Source organism: Neofelis nebulosa, chromosome 13 (assembly GCF_028018385.1).
Source record: "Neofelis nebulosa isolate mNeoNeb1 chromosome 13, mNeoNeb1.pri, whole genome shotgun sequence".
Taxonomy (NCBI): domain Eukaryota; kingdom Metazoa; phylum Chordata; class Mammalia; order Carnivora; family Felidae; genus Neofelis; species Neofelis nebulosa.
In genome coordinates, this window is record NC_080794.1 from 63,454,203 (window position 1) to 63,471,861 (window position 17,659).

Sequence of the window (17,659 nt, forward strand, 5' to 3'; positions counted from 1 at the left end):
AGTACAGATGAATGGTTTATAGCATTTGACCTGTGTTTATAGATTTGTCCGCTATTGTCCTATCTCCCCACTTTTACAAGGAACTACACAAAGGTCTCTCCCCGTTGAGTGTGCAATATGACTTGATAAGTGATTGGTTGTTTCTGGAGAGTATGATGGTAACTACCAATCTTTGACACTGGATAAATCACCTCTATCATATTAGAGCCCTCCCACAAAGAAAAGCAAAACCCCAAACACTGTATTATTAGGAGTGTGGCATGGAGAGCCAATCACCTTGTTTGAGGTGGCATATTTGTGTGCAGCGTAATACTCAGCATCTGCCTTCGCCTTCTCTCGGGCCAGGAATGCGGCATCTAGCAAGCAAAATAGAGTCAAGAGTGTTTAAAACAAAGGAAAGTTGCAATCCACTTCCTCAGCTGTGTAAGGGTTTACACACACTATGTTAAGTAGGGGTCTCTTTTTCCGCTGCCTGATATTTTGATCACTTATTTTTATTCATTTATTTTTAAAGATTTCATTTTTTTAAAAGTAATCTCTATACCTGACACGGGGCTCAAATTTACACCCAAAGATCCAGAGTCATATGCTCTACTGATTGAGCTAGCCAGGCACTCCTCAATCACTTACTTTAAAGGCATGTAACAACATTAGCAGTTTTCAAAACCCAGTCCCCAGACTCTTTTCCAAGGAGAATACTCTCGTCATTGTTAAAGAACTTTCAGCTCATTGCAGCCTACTTCATTTTTCACCTAAAGCTGCTCCTTCTTTTCTCTACCCATCATCACCCAAAAAGCCTCACACCCTACCCACGTCTAGGCTTCAAGTAAAACAATGAAGTCCAGACATGAAAGCTCTGCTCTATATATTGCACTGTCCCCATCCCCTCCAAACTGGATCCAGAATCAGTTAATGTAGAATGACAGGACAGGAAGCAGCAATATACAAGCAAAAGAGGTTGAATGTTTGGTCTTCAAGACTGTGAGGTCAGGACATTAGCATCTCACTGTATGAAATCTAGGAGTTTGAGAGCCTTTTACGAAAACTAAGGCTGCTTTTTTCCTGGCTAAATTTTTTGTTATATTTTTGGTTGACGGGTAGGAAAGAAACTAGTAGTGGTGGGGGTTTCTTATATATTCTTTACAACTGATTATAGGTAATTCTCATATTTTGTCTGCCTGAGGACAAAGTGGTAGCTAATAAGCCACAACTTAAGGACAGAAAATGAGCGATGAGTTGCCTATAGTCACAAACCAACCAAGAGCTAAACATGTAATGGTAATTTAAAAAAATCTGTCTATGAGCATAACAGGGCAGCCACTTCCTCCAGACCGGATTATTCTGTCGATGGCCTTCCCACCCACCATAATCAAGAAATCAGTCTCTGAAGCAGAGAGGCAGTTCAAGATAGTCAGAGCCTCTTTTCTCCCTGATGTACCTTCAATTTCAGAAATGCGCTTTTCAGTTTCTTTCTCCATCACCTTCTGCTGAAACCGAATTTTTGCCACTTGTGCAATCTTCTCTGCTTCTATAATTATACACAAAAAAAGATACATTCAAAAACATTTCTCTAGGTCTGGAAATACTTAGAATCAGCAGCATACAGTTTTAACACTTAGTCATATAAGGTTTTATGGGCTGTTTCATTGTTTTAAACATCCAGACTGTACACAACTCAACAGAAAAAAGGGAATTTATTTCCTATTTCACTGTTGACAGTGCTGGTTTTGTGGGAAATGGGAGGGAATACAAAAGGTTAACAACAGTTCCAGTCCTTCATGGGATTACACAGCAGCGGTCCACAAGCTAATGGGGAAAATGATACTTCGTGAAAGTACTCAGAACAAAAACAAAGCAACATAAATGCATGGCAACATAGGACAATCTTATAAAACAGCAGGAGAAAGAAGGAATAAAGGTAAGTTAAACCAAGAAAGGTCTTCTGGAAAAAAATCTTAAAGAAAATAATGGACATGACCTAGGAGGACATGGCAAAAGGAGTAAAGACAAGGAAGAACAAATGAACAGTCACAATGAAGTGGTCATTATGGAGCCAGCTGACCAGAGAACAAATAATTAGAATAGAAAGAAAGCTAGAAGACCTCCATCTTGAGTAATGGGCTAAAGAATTTAGCTTTAATATACTCAGGATCAACTGTTGAAGTTACCAAGAGGGAAATGACAAGATGAAAATATCAGAGGAGAATTCTGACTGTGGTAGAACATAAAAGAGAAAGCAGGCTAATTCATCTGACACTGTGAAAACAAGTGTTGGGGGTGAACATGTTGGTTGCAGCAGACAATTATAGGCAGGGAAAACCAAACACCCTCAAGTACACCAGCGGCCTAACCAAAAGATCCAGGACCAGGGAAGAAAGACTCTTATTACACTTTTAATTCAATCACTGCAATTCTTGAAGAACATTCTCAGTTCTTCTTTTCAGCCAAAGAGGATGAGTATTTTAACACATCTTATCTCTGTCCCTGGGGGAAGAGTATAATAGAAAAAAGATTTCTAAGTGTTTTCCTATTTCCAGAAGATCCAGTATCCTTTAGCATTGACGCCAGCGCATACTTCCCTATTTCCTCATTAGCAACACATCAACTTGTATCACCCCAACTCCCAAATAGACTATGACGTTCTACTGGAAATAACAGAAGGCATTTGGAGCCTATAGCTATAATCCAGAGAATCGTGTCTCAACGTAGGGAAATGGTTGTGGTCATCCCACTTAACGCTACTCTGTGATGTGTAGAAATAAACCAATAAAGAGCATGAGTCAGGTTCTAGTTCTAGAAAAATGGTGAAATAGAGTAATGAGAAAACCCCCCAGCTAACAACACCTTAAAGTGCTAGACAAAATGTAACAATTTTTTTTTAATGTGTGGCTAAGATGCTAAGAAAGAATGAGAGATCCCGAAGACACATAAGCAAAGGAAGAGTTGAGAGCTGAGAGCTGGTATAGAAAGAGCTGAGAACTTAGACAAGCAAGGGAGATGGACCTGGATTGTTGCCCATTCATGGCCAGGAGGTGACGCCTTGAGAACTGTATAAAACTGAGACCACTAATGGGCTTCAATTCCACTGAGACTAAAAACCTCTACCGACCACCCCAGTGAAGAGAAGTAAGCTTGTCTCTACCTAGACACACCACAAAGACAGAGAAAAATTATAAAAGTAAGAAGACAAGAGGAAGCCAAACAAAAATGAAATAATATCACCACAGTGACAGAAAAAAAGCAAGTTTTGTTGGGCTTAGAACTGTAGGCTAAATTACTAATTCAAGAATGAAATAAAATCATTTCAGACTAAGGAAGAATGAGTAAGTTATCCATTCCTTAGCATTTATTGAAAAAAAACCAAAACAAGAGTAACAAACTAGTAGAAAAAAGAATGAATTGCCAAAAACAATGGAGAGGGAAAAAATTAAGTAACGCCTATAGATCAAAATGGATATTTACTGTAAGAATACATGATAATAGTAATAATGAGGGAATAAAAAGAACATAAAACTAAAATACGAGGTAACTATGTAAAATTGAGGGACAGTGATAAGAATTAAAGCATTCTATGGTTTTAAGAGGATAGAATGATTAGCTTTAGATTCTGTCAAGTCAGGTACGCTTATTAACATTTTACAGGTAATGACTAGTTATAGAAACATTCTAGAAACAATATAAAACTTCCAATTAAGTAAAAGGAAGAAAAGAATAAAGAAAATCCAATCAATTCAATGCCAATCGGAAAAGAGAGAAAAAAGAAGCAAAGGAAAAAAATGCGTGGTAAATAGCACAAAACTAAATGATACAAACAAATCCAAATATAGCAGTAACCACAATAAATATAAAAAGACTAAACTCACCAGTTAAAAGACAGATTCTCACATTGGATAAGATAACAAAATCCAGCTATATGCTGTTTACAAGAGACACACCTAAAACATAATGACATAGAAAAGTTGAAAGTAAAAGGATGGGAAAAGATACATCAAGAAAATAACTAACCATGAGAAATCTGGCATAGTTATAATTTCATTAGACAAAACAGATCTTAAGCCAAAAAGTGTGTCTGGGATAAAGAGGGTTATTACATAACAGGAGCAATTCTCCAGGGAGATGTAACAATCCTGAATGCTCTTAATGATACAGCTCTAAAATATGTAAAGAAAAAAAATTACAAGTCAACAAATCTACGGTCATGGTGGGAGATTTTAACACACCTCTCTCAGTAACTGATAGCTCAAGAAGGCAAAAATTAGAATACAGAAGATATAAACAACACAATTCATAAGCCTGACTGAATGGATAAACAGAGAAAATTTGCATCCAACAAATAAAGAAAACACATTCAATCTTTTCAAGCACACAGAGAACATTTACCAAAAAAGTACCATGTACTGATAGGCCACAAAGCAAATTTCAACAAATACTTCAGAATCCATATAATAGATCATATTTTCTGACTATCATGCAATAACATTAGAAATCAACAATAAAAAGGTAGCCCCCTAAAAACCCAGAAATTGAAAAATATACTTTTAATACTTCATAAGTGAAAGAAGAAATCACAATGGAAACATTTTACAAAAATTAAAAATGAACACCAATAAACTACATTTCAAAACACGTGAATAGAAAAAAAGAAAATACATAATCTTACATGTTTCAATCAGAAAAGACTGAAATCTAAAGAATTAAGTAATTCAAGAATTTAGAAAAGAACCAGTGAGAAAACTCAAAAAAAGAAGTAGAGGAATAATAAAAATAAGTGTAAATAATGTAATTGAAAAGTGAGAGACAAAAGAATCAACCAAATCAAAATGCAGTTCTCTGAAAAGATGAAAAGAGTATCACAGACCTCTGGCAGAAGTAATCCAGCAAAAGCGAAGGCACAAAAAAACAATACTAGGAATGAAAAGGGGCATGCACACTTGGTAGCAGATTTTAAAAATTATAAGAGAATTCTGCAAATTTATGTCCCCACGTCTGAAATTTCAGATGTGAAACAATTTTCTAGAAAAGCGTAACTGCTCAAACTTAAAGAAACAAGTACCTGAACAGACCTATAGTTAGTACAGAAATTAAATCAACAGGCTAAATGTTACCACCAAAAACAAGCATATGAGAGAGCACAAACCCCACTAGACCAAGATGGTTTTTTACAAGAGTTCCATTAAACCTACAAAGAGGAGATAATAACATATTTTATACAAAATGTTCCAGGACACAGAAAAAAAGAATGCTCTCCAAATCATTTTGAGGCTAGTGTAACCATTAAAAGAAGAAAAAAAAAAACAAAAAAAACCCACCTGACAGTACAAGGAAAAAATTATAAGCTGAAATTTATAAAAGTAAAAATGAAGACATATAAAAGTAAAAATTTTAAAGAAATTATAAGCAAGACATATAGATAAATGTACTGAGGTATATCTCCTATATCATGATCAAATGGGTTTATCCCAAGAAAGCAAAATAATTCAGGAAAAGAAAATCTACTAATATAATTCACCACATTAAAAGCTTTAAAAGGAAAAATTAGAAAAAATATACATAGAAAAAAATTCTAAGAGTTTTAACAGTCATTTATGATAAAAACCTCTTGGCAAGCAAGAAACAGAAACTTCACGAACCTGATAAAAGTTAAGTACAGCAAACATCACTGGGACTATTTAAAGTTAGGAACAAGACAAGAATACTTGACGCTACCTTTCTTTTCAACACTGCACTTTAAGTCATAACCTTGAAACCAGGAAGATAAGAAGAGTAAAGAGGTATGGGACTACAAAGGAAAAACCAGAACTGTCCTGATCTGAAGATAGTTTGACTGCTCACAACAGGAGACTATTAGAAATAATAGCATTTTCAGCAAGACTACTAAACAACAACAACAAAATGAACAGCATACCTATACAAAAGCAAAAACCAGTTAGAAAAATCCTTCAAAAAAGATCCTATTTATAATGGCAAAAAGGTTGAGGAATATATAGGAATAAATCTCTAAGAAAGAAAGTGCCAGAACCTTAAGAAGAAAATTATGATACTTTTTGAAAGACACTTCTCATAAATGGAGAAATAAAACAGATTTATAAGACTCAGTATAAGTCTGAGTAAATAAATAAACAATTTAATTAATCAATTCTCTCCAAACTGACATGTATAGGTAATGTAATTCCAATCAAACCTCAACACAGCATTTTGTAGAACCTGACCCGGTTCTAAAATTTATATGGAGGAATAAAGGGCCTAGGATAGCCCAAGACATTTATAAGAACATTTAGGAAGAGTAAAGCGGAATAGTTAAGGAGAAACTTGCTCTCCCAAATAGCAAGACTTAACATAAAAAGCAACAGTAATTAAAACAAGGTAATTCTGGAGAAGGATAGACCATGAAATTAGAACAAAATAAAGACCACAGCAACAGAACAAATTATATACAGTACCTTGTTATATGATAGGTGTGGCATTAGAAAAAAGTAGAGAAAATAATGAACTTCTCAATAAATAGCCTAAAATAATTGGCTTGCTATTTGGAAAAAAAAACCTGAATTCCAACGTCACACTAAACCCTAAAATAAATTCCAGATGGACTCAAGATTTAAATATGAAAAGCAAAACTTTAAACCTTTTAGAATAAAATTATTACTTTGGGGTTGGGAAAGAATTTTTAAACAGGATAGAAAAAGCACAAATCAGAATGGAAAAGACTGATGAATTTGATCACATGAAAATTAAATATATATGAATGTCAAAGACATCATAGAGTTCAAAGGCCACAAAGTGAGAGAAGATATTTCCAATGCACAAATCTGGGAAAGGATTAATATCCAGAAGATACAAAGAACTTCCATAAACCAGTCCAAAAAAAGTAATCAAATGGGCTAATAATATATTAACAAGCAATTCACATACAAAAAAAAGAAACCTGAATGGCCAATAAACAATATTCAACTTTACTAGTTATCAGAGAACTACAAACTGAAATTACATGATACATGTCCACCAGCAAACTGACATAAAATTTAAAAGGTCTAATGACTCCAAGAGTTGAGGAGGATATGCAGAAATGGGAATCAATTATGGCAGCAAATGAACTGGAACTCAAACCCTGCTGAAGAGAAGGTAAAATGGTAGAATCACCACTGGAGAGCAATTTGGCAATACCGTATGTTATAAATTTGAAGATGTATGTACCCTATGACCCAGCAATTCGACTTGGAGGTATGTATTCCAGAGTAGTGCTTCTTCAACTGCCTATGGAAGGAACAGCACCCTCCCCCCCTTTTTCTGTATTTCAATTTGTTAGGAAACAATATTTTATAAATTATAATAAAAATTAATTACTTGGAAAAATATTAAAAACAAAAACACAGGGTCCAGTTTTTTATTATTAGACATAAAATTACTATATAATACTATAAGAATTTCTAAGCACTCATTGTCAATTTCTGTCATCTCATTATGGATCAGAAACAAAAAGCCGATGATACAAGGCAGTGACCGACACTACATGTTGAGTAGCACTATCACAGGAAAACTCCAAATATGTGCGCAAAGACACATGGACACTGGCGTTACTGCGGCACTGCTCATAGTAAGGAAAAACTAGAAACTACCTAACTCTTCAACAGTAATTCATCAGAATGAACTGAGGTCCACTCATAGAATGAATGCACAGCAGTTAAAAATAACCACATCTACACATACCAATATGAATAAAACTCAAACAATGTTGGTACGATAAAGGCAAGCTGTGAAATAAAAGGTAGAGTCTGATACCATTTTTAGGGTTTAAAACAATCCTATGAATTATTATTACATAGTTATAATAAAAATATAAAAATATGGACAGAAAGATTACACAAGCTTTAGAGCAGAAGCTACTCAGAGAAGATGAGTCAAGAAATAGGACCAGGTAAGAGAACACAGGGGGCTTCCAACAGATATATAAATTTATTCTTGAAAGAAAGTATGACCTGAAGGGATGTGGCAAACACTAAGCCTTCATTTTATTATTCTCTGTACATTTCTGCATATTTGAAATAGTTTACAAAACACCTCTTAAACTTTCAGCATCCCAAGGAACAAACAACTGACAGCCTAAGAGGTCAGTCCAATACACAGTCTCCTGGAGTGTTTGGGAAGCCTCTGTGATTCAAATAAGGTGTAAGCAATCCCGCCGTACTGTCGGAGAGGGCAACATCTAGCCATCCAGATAAAACTAGGTACATGTCAACAGCAAGGATGCCTGCTATAAACATGAGCTTTGGCCAAAAAACTTCCCATTCTTAAATTGTATGAACAAAAACTCTACCCCACAGAGGCCAGCGTTGCCCAAAAACCCTATCCATTTTCCTTGTCCTTGAAAAAAGTAGCAGCAGCAGCCACACATGGTCTCGAACCAAACCACTTCATTAAGTACTGGCACCATCAGGTTTTAAAGGCTGTAGGGCATCTGAATGTACAAAAGAGTTTCCAGAATTCTCCACTATGTGTGATGCAATCTTATTTGATCCCATCAATATCCATCATCAGACTGACAAAGAACAGGACAAACTCGTAATACATGTACTTTAGAAACAACCAATTCAGAAAGAAATCAAAGTACCTATAACAGCCTTTTTCCTCTCTGTCTCAGCTTCTTTCTCCACAACCTTTTGTTTCTGTGCAGCTATAAGAAGTTTTGTCTTTTCAGCCTCCCTGTGAAGCAAAATATTGTAAAAATTAGAAATGATGTGCAGTCACAGGCATTAATTCTGACTCTATGGTGGGTCAGAGAACCATTTCAACACGAACTTTCTGATCCACTATGGTGCCAAGAGAGGTGTTACCTTATTTTACTTATAATAAATCTGAGGCTGAAAGGTTAAATGATTTGCCCAAAGTCACCCAGATATAGGCATCAAATTTATACGTCTGAATTTAGTCTGACCTTTTCCTCTAACTGTATCATGGAAAGGCCTGTGATCTGGAAGTACCCGGAGTATATAAATGGTTCTTTTACTGTTAGGCCTCCAGCTAGCCCATACAGCACTCTGGGCCAAATAGCAAAATGCAACAACCTCTGGGCAGACGCAGTCCCTCAGGTACATGGTCTGACAAGCAGAATGGAGCTGGATTTCAGCCCCTCCTCAGGCACTCTTTTGCAGTGGCCCTGCTTGTTGTATGAAGACATAATTAGGTGGCAGTTATTAGGTAGTGAACTAGTGCTCAATGTAAAGAAGACTTTTCTGAGAACCTGAGTGTTCTAATAATGGAAATGGCTGGCCTATCGCTAAGCATGTACAAGTGGTGACTGGGTGACTACATGGCAGAAAAAGTATAAAAAAGACTACTATTAGGTGGAAGGTTAGATCTCAAGGTGGCTTTTAATTCTGGGATTTCAATAGTCTACAAAATTAGAAAGATCCAGATTTATCTGAAAAGTAACTCCAAGAGTTTCCCTAAAACATTTCCCCCCAAAGATCTCTTCTTTCCTCCTGCCCAAATTGATAAAGACATAAAATGGCATTCTGGATACTACAAATTATTTGAGGGCAGAGAACATACAGTCTTCATGTTTCCATCACTAGAAGCTATCATGTTGAGAGCCTAAGTTATCCTGAGCCTTCAATTAAAAAATTTTTTTATACCAATGGATCAGACTCATGATCTACCCAGCCTGGCACTCTGCTTTATAGCTTCAAAAAAGAAGTTCCTTTTCTACAAATGAAAAGAGAAAATAAAACTCAGCATAATAAAAGATACAGACTCGGGAACAGTAAGGACTCAACCGTATATTACCCCAGGAAGAATTATTATTACTTCTTGGATCCCCTATACTTATACAATCTGTTGTATTCTTCACTTGTGCAGTTATTTTTCCAGCATTTCATATTTTTCCTCTTCAAATACCAGCCAAATTTCCTAAAGACTTTTGTTTCTTCTTTTCACTACCTGTCACACAAGAATAATACTGCCATTTCAACTACAATAGGTATTCCCCTAATATGGATCTTCAGAACACTTAGAAATTAATTTCATGTCAAGCAAGTAACTTCTCATTCCCAGTCAGCCCTGGACACATAAAAGAGAAGACTACCAGGAGTCAATTAAGGCAAAGCTTCCCCAAAGCAAATTATAAAGATCTAGGTGTCATTTTGGATACACAACCACATAAAATGAACATCAAACTTTACGCCAATAAAGTGTTTCTATTCTTACCATTACAACACAGTAACACAATACAGGCACTCCCTTCAACCTTACCAGCCAGGACTCCTTCTCTTCTCTATTAGTATTTAGTTCAAGATAATCATGTCCAAATTACAATTCCTTAGCTTTCCAACAATAGCTCTATAGCAAACTGCATACTTAGCCTCTAACGCTGCTCCTGAAATGTTCATATATAAAGGGAAAACTCATAATAATCTAGTGAATTAAGACACAAGAATAGATAATATTATTAGAATTAAAGAATGGAAAATAGATATACACCCCACCCCAGAGTGTAATATCTCATATAGAAGTTTTCTCTACACTGGTATATTAATAACTAGACAGCCCTAAAAAAAAAATATTGGGCTCCCAAGCATATTACTCACATTAACTCAAAATTTCTTCTTATGGCTTCTGGGATTTTGGGTTTTGTAACACGCACAGCCTAAAAAATAAAAGTGAAAAGCCAAAGTATATTTGAAAAATAAATCTTCAAACTAAATCTACAGAAAAGCTCCACATATGAAAGTAATAAAGCAACTATGACATAGCTGCCTACTAACACGTGTGGAGATTCCACTAGAAAATCTGTTTTTCATGCCATCACACCAAGAATCAAAGATACTCTGCTTTTTACTTCCTTTAAAAAAAAAAAAAATGCTTGGCTACAGGAAAAACCACTCTATCCACTGAGGAAATAAACTCCTTAAGGGAAAAGGTTCTCCCTCAAAAGACCTCCACAAAGCTCTTCAGTTGGATACTTTTGTTTCCTTTCCAGGCTTGCCAACCAAAGAAACACAAGGAAGGCAAAATTCCAAGATTTAAATTGTAAAGTAGGAAAAAGTCAACAACAAAAATAAAAGCAAACAAAATTCAGGTCAGTATATGCAACTTAATAACAGTAGACAATAAACATATTTACTGTTTCTTAAACCTGTAATCACTCAGTACTGGCTATACAGAAACAGTCCAAAGCTGAAGGAAAACAAATACCAGTTAACAGCTTACATTCTTTCTTGCCAGGAGCTCACTTAGAACAAAGTCTACTTGTCTTTTTTAGACATTGTTTACGAGATACTTTGTTTCCCTAACCGTAGTGTACTTTGACATTAATTAAGATTATCTATTTGGGAACGGCAGCTTTTTGAAGGCTGACTTCTCCATCAGAAAACTGATCTTTCAAAAGCTTTTGATTTAACTAGTTAAACATCACTCCCCGCCCCCCCCCCCCCACATTACAAACACACACAACAAACTCCTGATGTGAAGAAAGTTTTAATTTCCCTCTGAAAACTGGCTAAACTTAAACAAAGCCTCTATGTACATAACCTTCTTTTAAAAGCCTTTTAAAAAGACTTAAAAACTTTTAAGCAACACAGCCTTTCCAACATGTGAGAGAACAGTCAAATCTGTGAAGAATTTGAGAGCTATCATAACTAAATACAAGAATTAGTGAAACGGAGTAAGAAGCTGGGGACTCTAGTGAGGAAACTCACTACGTGCTGAAGGTGGGGCATATGAGGCCCTGAGGAACAACGCACAGAGATACCCAGAAGACAAAAATTCCTAACAAGCATTTGTGAGAGATGCCAGATTTCAAGATGTGACTACCAGAACACAAATGACTTCCAGTATGTTTTAATATCCAGGAGGAAGCACTATCATTTTGCATTTAATTAAGAAACTGGCCATATATTTTTAGTCTTTTTTTTAAATGTCTATTTATTTTTGAAAGAGTGTGAGCAGGGGAGGGGCAGAGAGAGAGAGAGAGAGAGAGGGAGACAGAGGATCCAAAGTGGGCTCTGTGCAGAGAACCCAATGTGGGGCTCGAACTCACAAACCATGAGATCATGACCTGAGCTGAAGTTAGACGCTCAACCAACTGAACCACCCGAGCGCCTCAGGTTTGTTTTTTAAAAAGCATAAAATAGGACAGTCTTCTGAAGATTTCTATTTTGCTGTATGAGGGAGGCTGAAGAACATACTACATGCTTGCCAATCTTGGGAATCTCATAATTTTCAAGTATGTGTAAAGTAAGCACCTACTGTAACAGGTAACGTAAGTTATCATAACAGACTTAAAAAATAAAATGACAACATATCCCAAAACAATGCCCAAAACACACACACACACACACACACACACACACACACACACACACACAGTAAGTAAGTGGAGAGGGGAAAGAAAAAAGCTAATGAAATGAATATATCCGAAAGTGACCACTGGGGTATAAGCATGTATTTTATTTTATTTATTTTTTAAATGTTTATTTTTGAGAGAGAGAGAGAGAGCATGAGCGAAGCGGGGAAGGAGCAGAGAGAGAGGGGGACAGAGGATCCAAAAGAGGCTCTGTGCTGACAGTAGAGAGCCCGATGCAGGGCTCGAACTCCCAAACTGTGAGATCATGACCTGACCCGAAGTCAGACGCTTACCCGACTGAGCCACCAAGGTGCCCTTAAGCATATATTTTAAATGGAAAGCCAGCATATAATATAGTCACTCTCTTACATAAGAAAAAAAAATATTTAAAAAATATCAAAGACACATATTTTCACCACTCAAATTTGCCACATCAGTTGTTCAAGAAGAAAAAAGTATAAATACAGACAAGGGAAAAATTAAATACTGATTATTACAGAGAATGCTTGTAAGTATTAACTGGGTGCCTCATCTGTGCCAAGTACTGTTTGTTCTAGGCACTATGAATACAGCAATGAACAAGGTGAGACTGCTCTCATGAAATTGAAATTTTTAAGGGGAGAAAACATAATAGATAACAACAAAAAGCAAATAAATGAATAAAAAAGTTTCAGATAGCTATGAGTGTCATGTGAAGAATTAAAATAGGATGACTCGGAGACTGGGAAACACTAGGTTGTGGAGGGGAAATTAAGATTTTTATTTTGGCATAATTATATAAATAAAAATCTAAGGAAATTCATAAAGTTTCAGTCAAGTAAGATATATAGGTCTAAAGATCTGTTGTAGAACATCGCACATACTGTCAATAATGTATTGTGCACTTAAAATTTAAGAGGGTAGATTTCGTGTTAAATGTTTATACTACATACACAACAAACAAATTCAAGGAAATTAACCAAAAAACTTTATTAGAGACAGTGAAGTCAACAAACTAGTAGATACACAATAAATTCACCAAGAATCATTTGGATTCCTCAATGCTTACGCAAAAAGAGACAACATATTTAATAGCATTAAAATTCAGTGAATTCATGAGTATTGATTTAATTTGGGATATGGGTTTCTCACCTAAGTCAGAAATTCTAAAAGAAACAAAAGTGATGATATGCCTAAGTAAAACCATAAACTGTGTTCCTAATTTTAAACTTATATGTCAATTTAGATACCTGATATAGCTTGAAAATATCAATAATGAAAGCTCATCTGGAAGAATAAGCTGGCAGAAATATCAAAGGCCACTATTTTTGAAAAGATAATATATCTTACGAGATTTTAAAAGTGAATAAAATGTTGAATTATCATAACAGACAGTAATGTGTTAAGGAAGGAAGGCTGACAAATAGCCTGGAAGATCTGAAAAAGCATTCCAGCTCTTGTAAGAAACTTTACAAAAAATTGTTTTTAATGTTTATTTATTTCTGAGAGAGAGAGAGAGAGAGAGAGAGAGAGAGACAGAGCATGAGTGGGGGAGGGGTAGAGAGAGAGGGAGACACAGAAATCAGAAGCAGGCTCCAGGCTCTGAGCTGTCAGCACAGAGCCCGATGCGGGGCTCGAACTCACAAACTGTGAGATCATGACCTGAGCCAATGTCGGTTGGGTCGCTCAACCGACTGAGCCACCCAGGTGCCCCTCGTAAGAAACTTTTATGACAAGATTAAGCAACCAAAACAATGAAGATCTTGATCAACCAGTTTAAAAACGTATTACAAAGCGACATTTTTTTCATTCAGTGACTGGTTTTATAAAAACAAATAAATATAACTAAATTTGAAAGATCTTTCTCACTGCGATGCAGAAAATGACGTAAAAGTGAAAGTGCGGCAACTTGAGAGGAGGTGAGATGGTGAGAGATAGTGACTTGGCTTAATGAGGTGGCAGTGAAGATGGAGGAGTGAACAGTTTTATGGATTTTGGTGGTAAAATCAGCACGATATGGGGTCTGATTAGATGCCAAGGATGAGAGCATTGTCAAAGATGCCTCCCACATGTCTAGATTTGTCTGAAGAGAAAGAGGGGTCATTACTAACAAGATGGAAAAAATAAGGCAGAAACAGATTTGATGGGAAAAAGTTTAGGGCTGAAAACTAATGAAGGAATAGGAAACGGAAAGATCAATGGAATAAAGTCCAAAAAAACAGTACTACATAATAGGATTTAGCAGGCAATACAAATGGTATTTCAAACAAGGGAGATGGAGGCATAAATTATTCAGTAATTCTTGTTGCTACCAAATTGGGGGACAGAGAATTGGAACCCTACCTCACAACTGACATCACAATGGATTCCAAATGAATTAAAGATTTAAATCTATTTTTTTTAATTTATTTATTTTTGAAAGACAGAGTGTGAATGGGGGAGGGGCAGAGAGAGACAGACAGAATCTGAAGTAGGCTCCAGGCTCTGAGCTGTCAGCACAGAGCCTGATGTGGGGCTCAAAGAACCGTGATGTCATGACCTGAGCTGAAGTCGGACACTAAACTGATGGAGCCACCCAAGCGCCCCTTTATTTTTGAGAGAGGGAGAGAGAGAATGCGCGCGGGGAGGGCTACAGTGAGAGGGAGACAGAGGATCCAAAGGAGGCTCTGTGCTAACAGCAGATAGCCTGATGACACGGGGCTCGAACTCATGAACCTTGAGATCATGACCTGAGCCAAAGTCAGACGCTTAACCAACTGAGCCACCCAGGTGCCCAAAGATTTAAATCTAAAAACACAACTGTAAAAGCAGAGAAAAATGTGGTAATTTCCAATTTTATTTAAATTTCTATATTATAAAGTGGGGAAAGTGGCTTAAAGCACGCCAGCACTGTAAAAAACCATAAAGGAAAAAATACTAAAATTACTACATAAGTTTAAAGCTTCAGAATTGCCAGGGGGGAGGGAGGTGGAAATTAAATGGTAAAAAAAAAAAAAAAAAAAAACTAGGAGAAATGTTTCCCATGCATTTAAGAGTTGTAATAACTGGGGCGCCTGGGTGGCGCAGTCGGTTAAGCGTCCGACTTCAGCCAGGTCACGATCTCGCGGTCCGTGAGTTCGAGCCCCGCCGTCAGGCTCTGGGCTGATGGCTCGGAGCCTGGAGCCTGCTTCCGATTCTGTGTTTCCCTCTCTCTCTGCCCCTCCCCCGTTCATGCTCTGTCTCTCTGTCCCAAAAATAAATAAAAAAAAAAACGTTGAAAAAAAAAAATTAAAAAAAAAAAAAAGTTGTAATAACTAACATAATTCACAAATGAAATACAAATGGCCAAGAAATATCCTAGGGCATTCAACCTCAATAATTAATAGAAAATACCAGAATAATTTCTCTGAAAGGATGGAGAGTGGGCATGCATCTGTTTTTGGGTACACTCACAATCTAATGTGTAGGAAACTACAGCTCACCAACACTAATGATGACAGATGTAAGATACTAAAATTTTCTGAAAGGCCATTTGGCAATATGTATCAAAAGGCCTCCAAACAGGGCATATAGTTTGACTCATCAATCCTACACTTAATAATTTGTTTAAGGAGCATACTTTTTGGGGATGAGCCCTGGGTCTCATATGTAAAAGATGAATCACTGGGTTCTACTCCTGAAGCCAAAACTACACTGTATGTCAACCAACTTGAATTTAAATTAAAAACAAATAAATAAATAAACTAGAAAAAAAAAATCTATTGTAAGGGAAGGATTGTAGAACCCTGTCATTGCAACGTGTGTGACAGTAAAAATTGGAACCACAGACTAATTAAATAAAGCCATTAAAGGTGATGATGTAGTGAATCTATATTTTTGACTTGAAAAGATGCTTATATATACTGTTAGTGAAAAAAGCAGCTATGGTATGATTCCACTTTAACATTATTTATACCTATAAACAAATATACGCTCCTCTAGATTAAGAAGAATCTAAAAAAATACAACTGTTATCTCTGCAATGGTATGACTATGGGTAAATTTCATTTTACTATTCATCTTTTTCCCAATATCTAATTTCTTTACAACACACAGAACACGTTTGTATAAAAATATTCAGAATATACAAAATACGACAAATCAGTAAGAAAATTAAAACAATACAACAGAAAAGTGGGCAAAGGATATGAATAGGCAATTGACACAATAGCCAAAGAAAAAAAATCAAAAGATGCTCAACTTCATTAATAACTAAAGAAATGCAAATCAAAGAGAGATAGAACATCACTCCATACAGCAAAAATTAGCATATCTAATTGCTTCAAATGCTTGTGAGGTTTACGTAGAAACAAGTATGCACATATATTGTTAGTAAAAATAAAGATTTATACAGGTTTTTGAAAGATAATTTGTACATAACAAGGAGATGTGTCAAGAATGTTCACTACCCTATTGTTTACTAATAGCAAAAAATTGGCAACAGAGAACTAATTATGTAATATAAGGCAAAGTATTCTAGGCAGCTGTTAAGAAGAATGAGCTGCATCTCCCAAGTAACAACCTGAGCAGAATCTAAGAATCTGTCACATTCATATTTTTTATCTTTATTTTCTTTTCATATTTTTTACCTTTAAAATTGAAAAGCAACTCCAGCCACAACTGAATGGACAACCAAGAGGATTTTATGAAGTTAGCTGTGGACTTTTCAAATGACCTCTTAACTTTGGCAACACCCCCTCAGGCACCAGTCGGAGATAATGGCACAGTGTGAATGGGAAAAGGGAAAACCCTCACCACCTTTCCAGTCTTGTTTCTGAGCTCACATATGATCACTCACAGTGAAGGTACATTCTCAATGGTGTGACACTTCGGACATGTGACACCAAGAAAAGTTTTCTCTTTAGCTTCAGTAACATTCGTCACCACAATAGCAGATCTCCTAGAAACTCTAAGAAAGGACACTAGAGAAGCCATATTACCACTTCTCAGGTAATCCAGATCTACAGCAACACCTTTTAATGTTATTGACCATGACCACAGTAAGACATGTATTTTACAGTGACACCCAATATAAACACCTACACACTTAAATAAAAAAAAATTTCACAGAATGACAAACTTAGTACATGTCATGTGCTCTGATTTCTTTTCCTCTTCAATTTCATTTTATTTACAATGCTGGTCATGATCCACTAAAATTGATTTTAGAATCTACTTACAGATTTCAACCCAATCTGAAAATATACTGACCCACAAAAGCAGGCATATAATCTCTCACCATTCTATCTCCTAATACCACAGCCGCCACCACCACGGCCACCAAATTCACCTGCTATCTTACTTTCATTCAGGCCATGCTACCCA

General features: G+C 36.1%; 1 protein-coding gene across 9 annotated transcripts in view; it reads right to left on the reverse strand.

Moving 5' to 3' along the window:
• The window catches only part of ERLIN1 (ER lipid raft associated 1), a 66,620-nt gene that overhangs the window by 34,893 nt on the left and 14,068 nt on the right, over positions 1-17,659 (reverse strand). For all 9 annotated transcript variants that reach the window (XR_009252522.1, XR_009252521.1, XM_058697469.1 and 6 more), the window contains exons 8-11: positions 10,581-10,639; positions 8,606-8,697; positions 1,439-1,528; positions 277-356 (exon numbers count right to left, since the gene is read on the reverse strand). Coding sequence is in view for 7 of the 9 variants with exons in the window: in XM_058697469.1 (XP_058553452.1) it covers positions 277-356; positions 1,439-1,528; positions 8,606-8,697; positions 10,581-10,639 (321 nt within the window). In the remaining 2 variants the exon portion in view is untranslated. The remainder of the gene's footprint in view (positions 1-276; positions 357-1,438; positions 1,529-8,605; positions 8,698-10,580; positions 10,640-17,659) is intronic.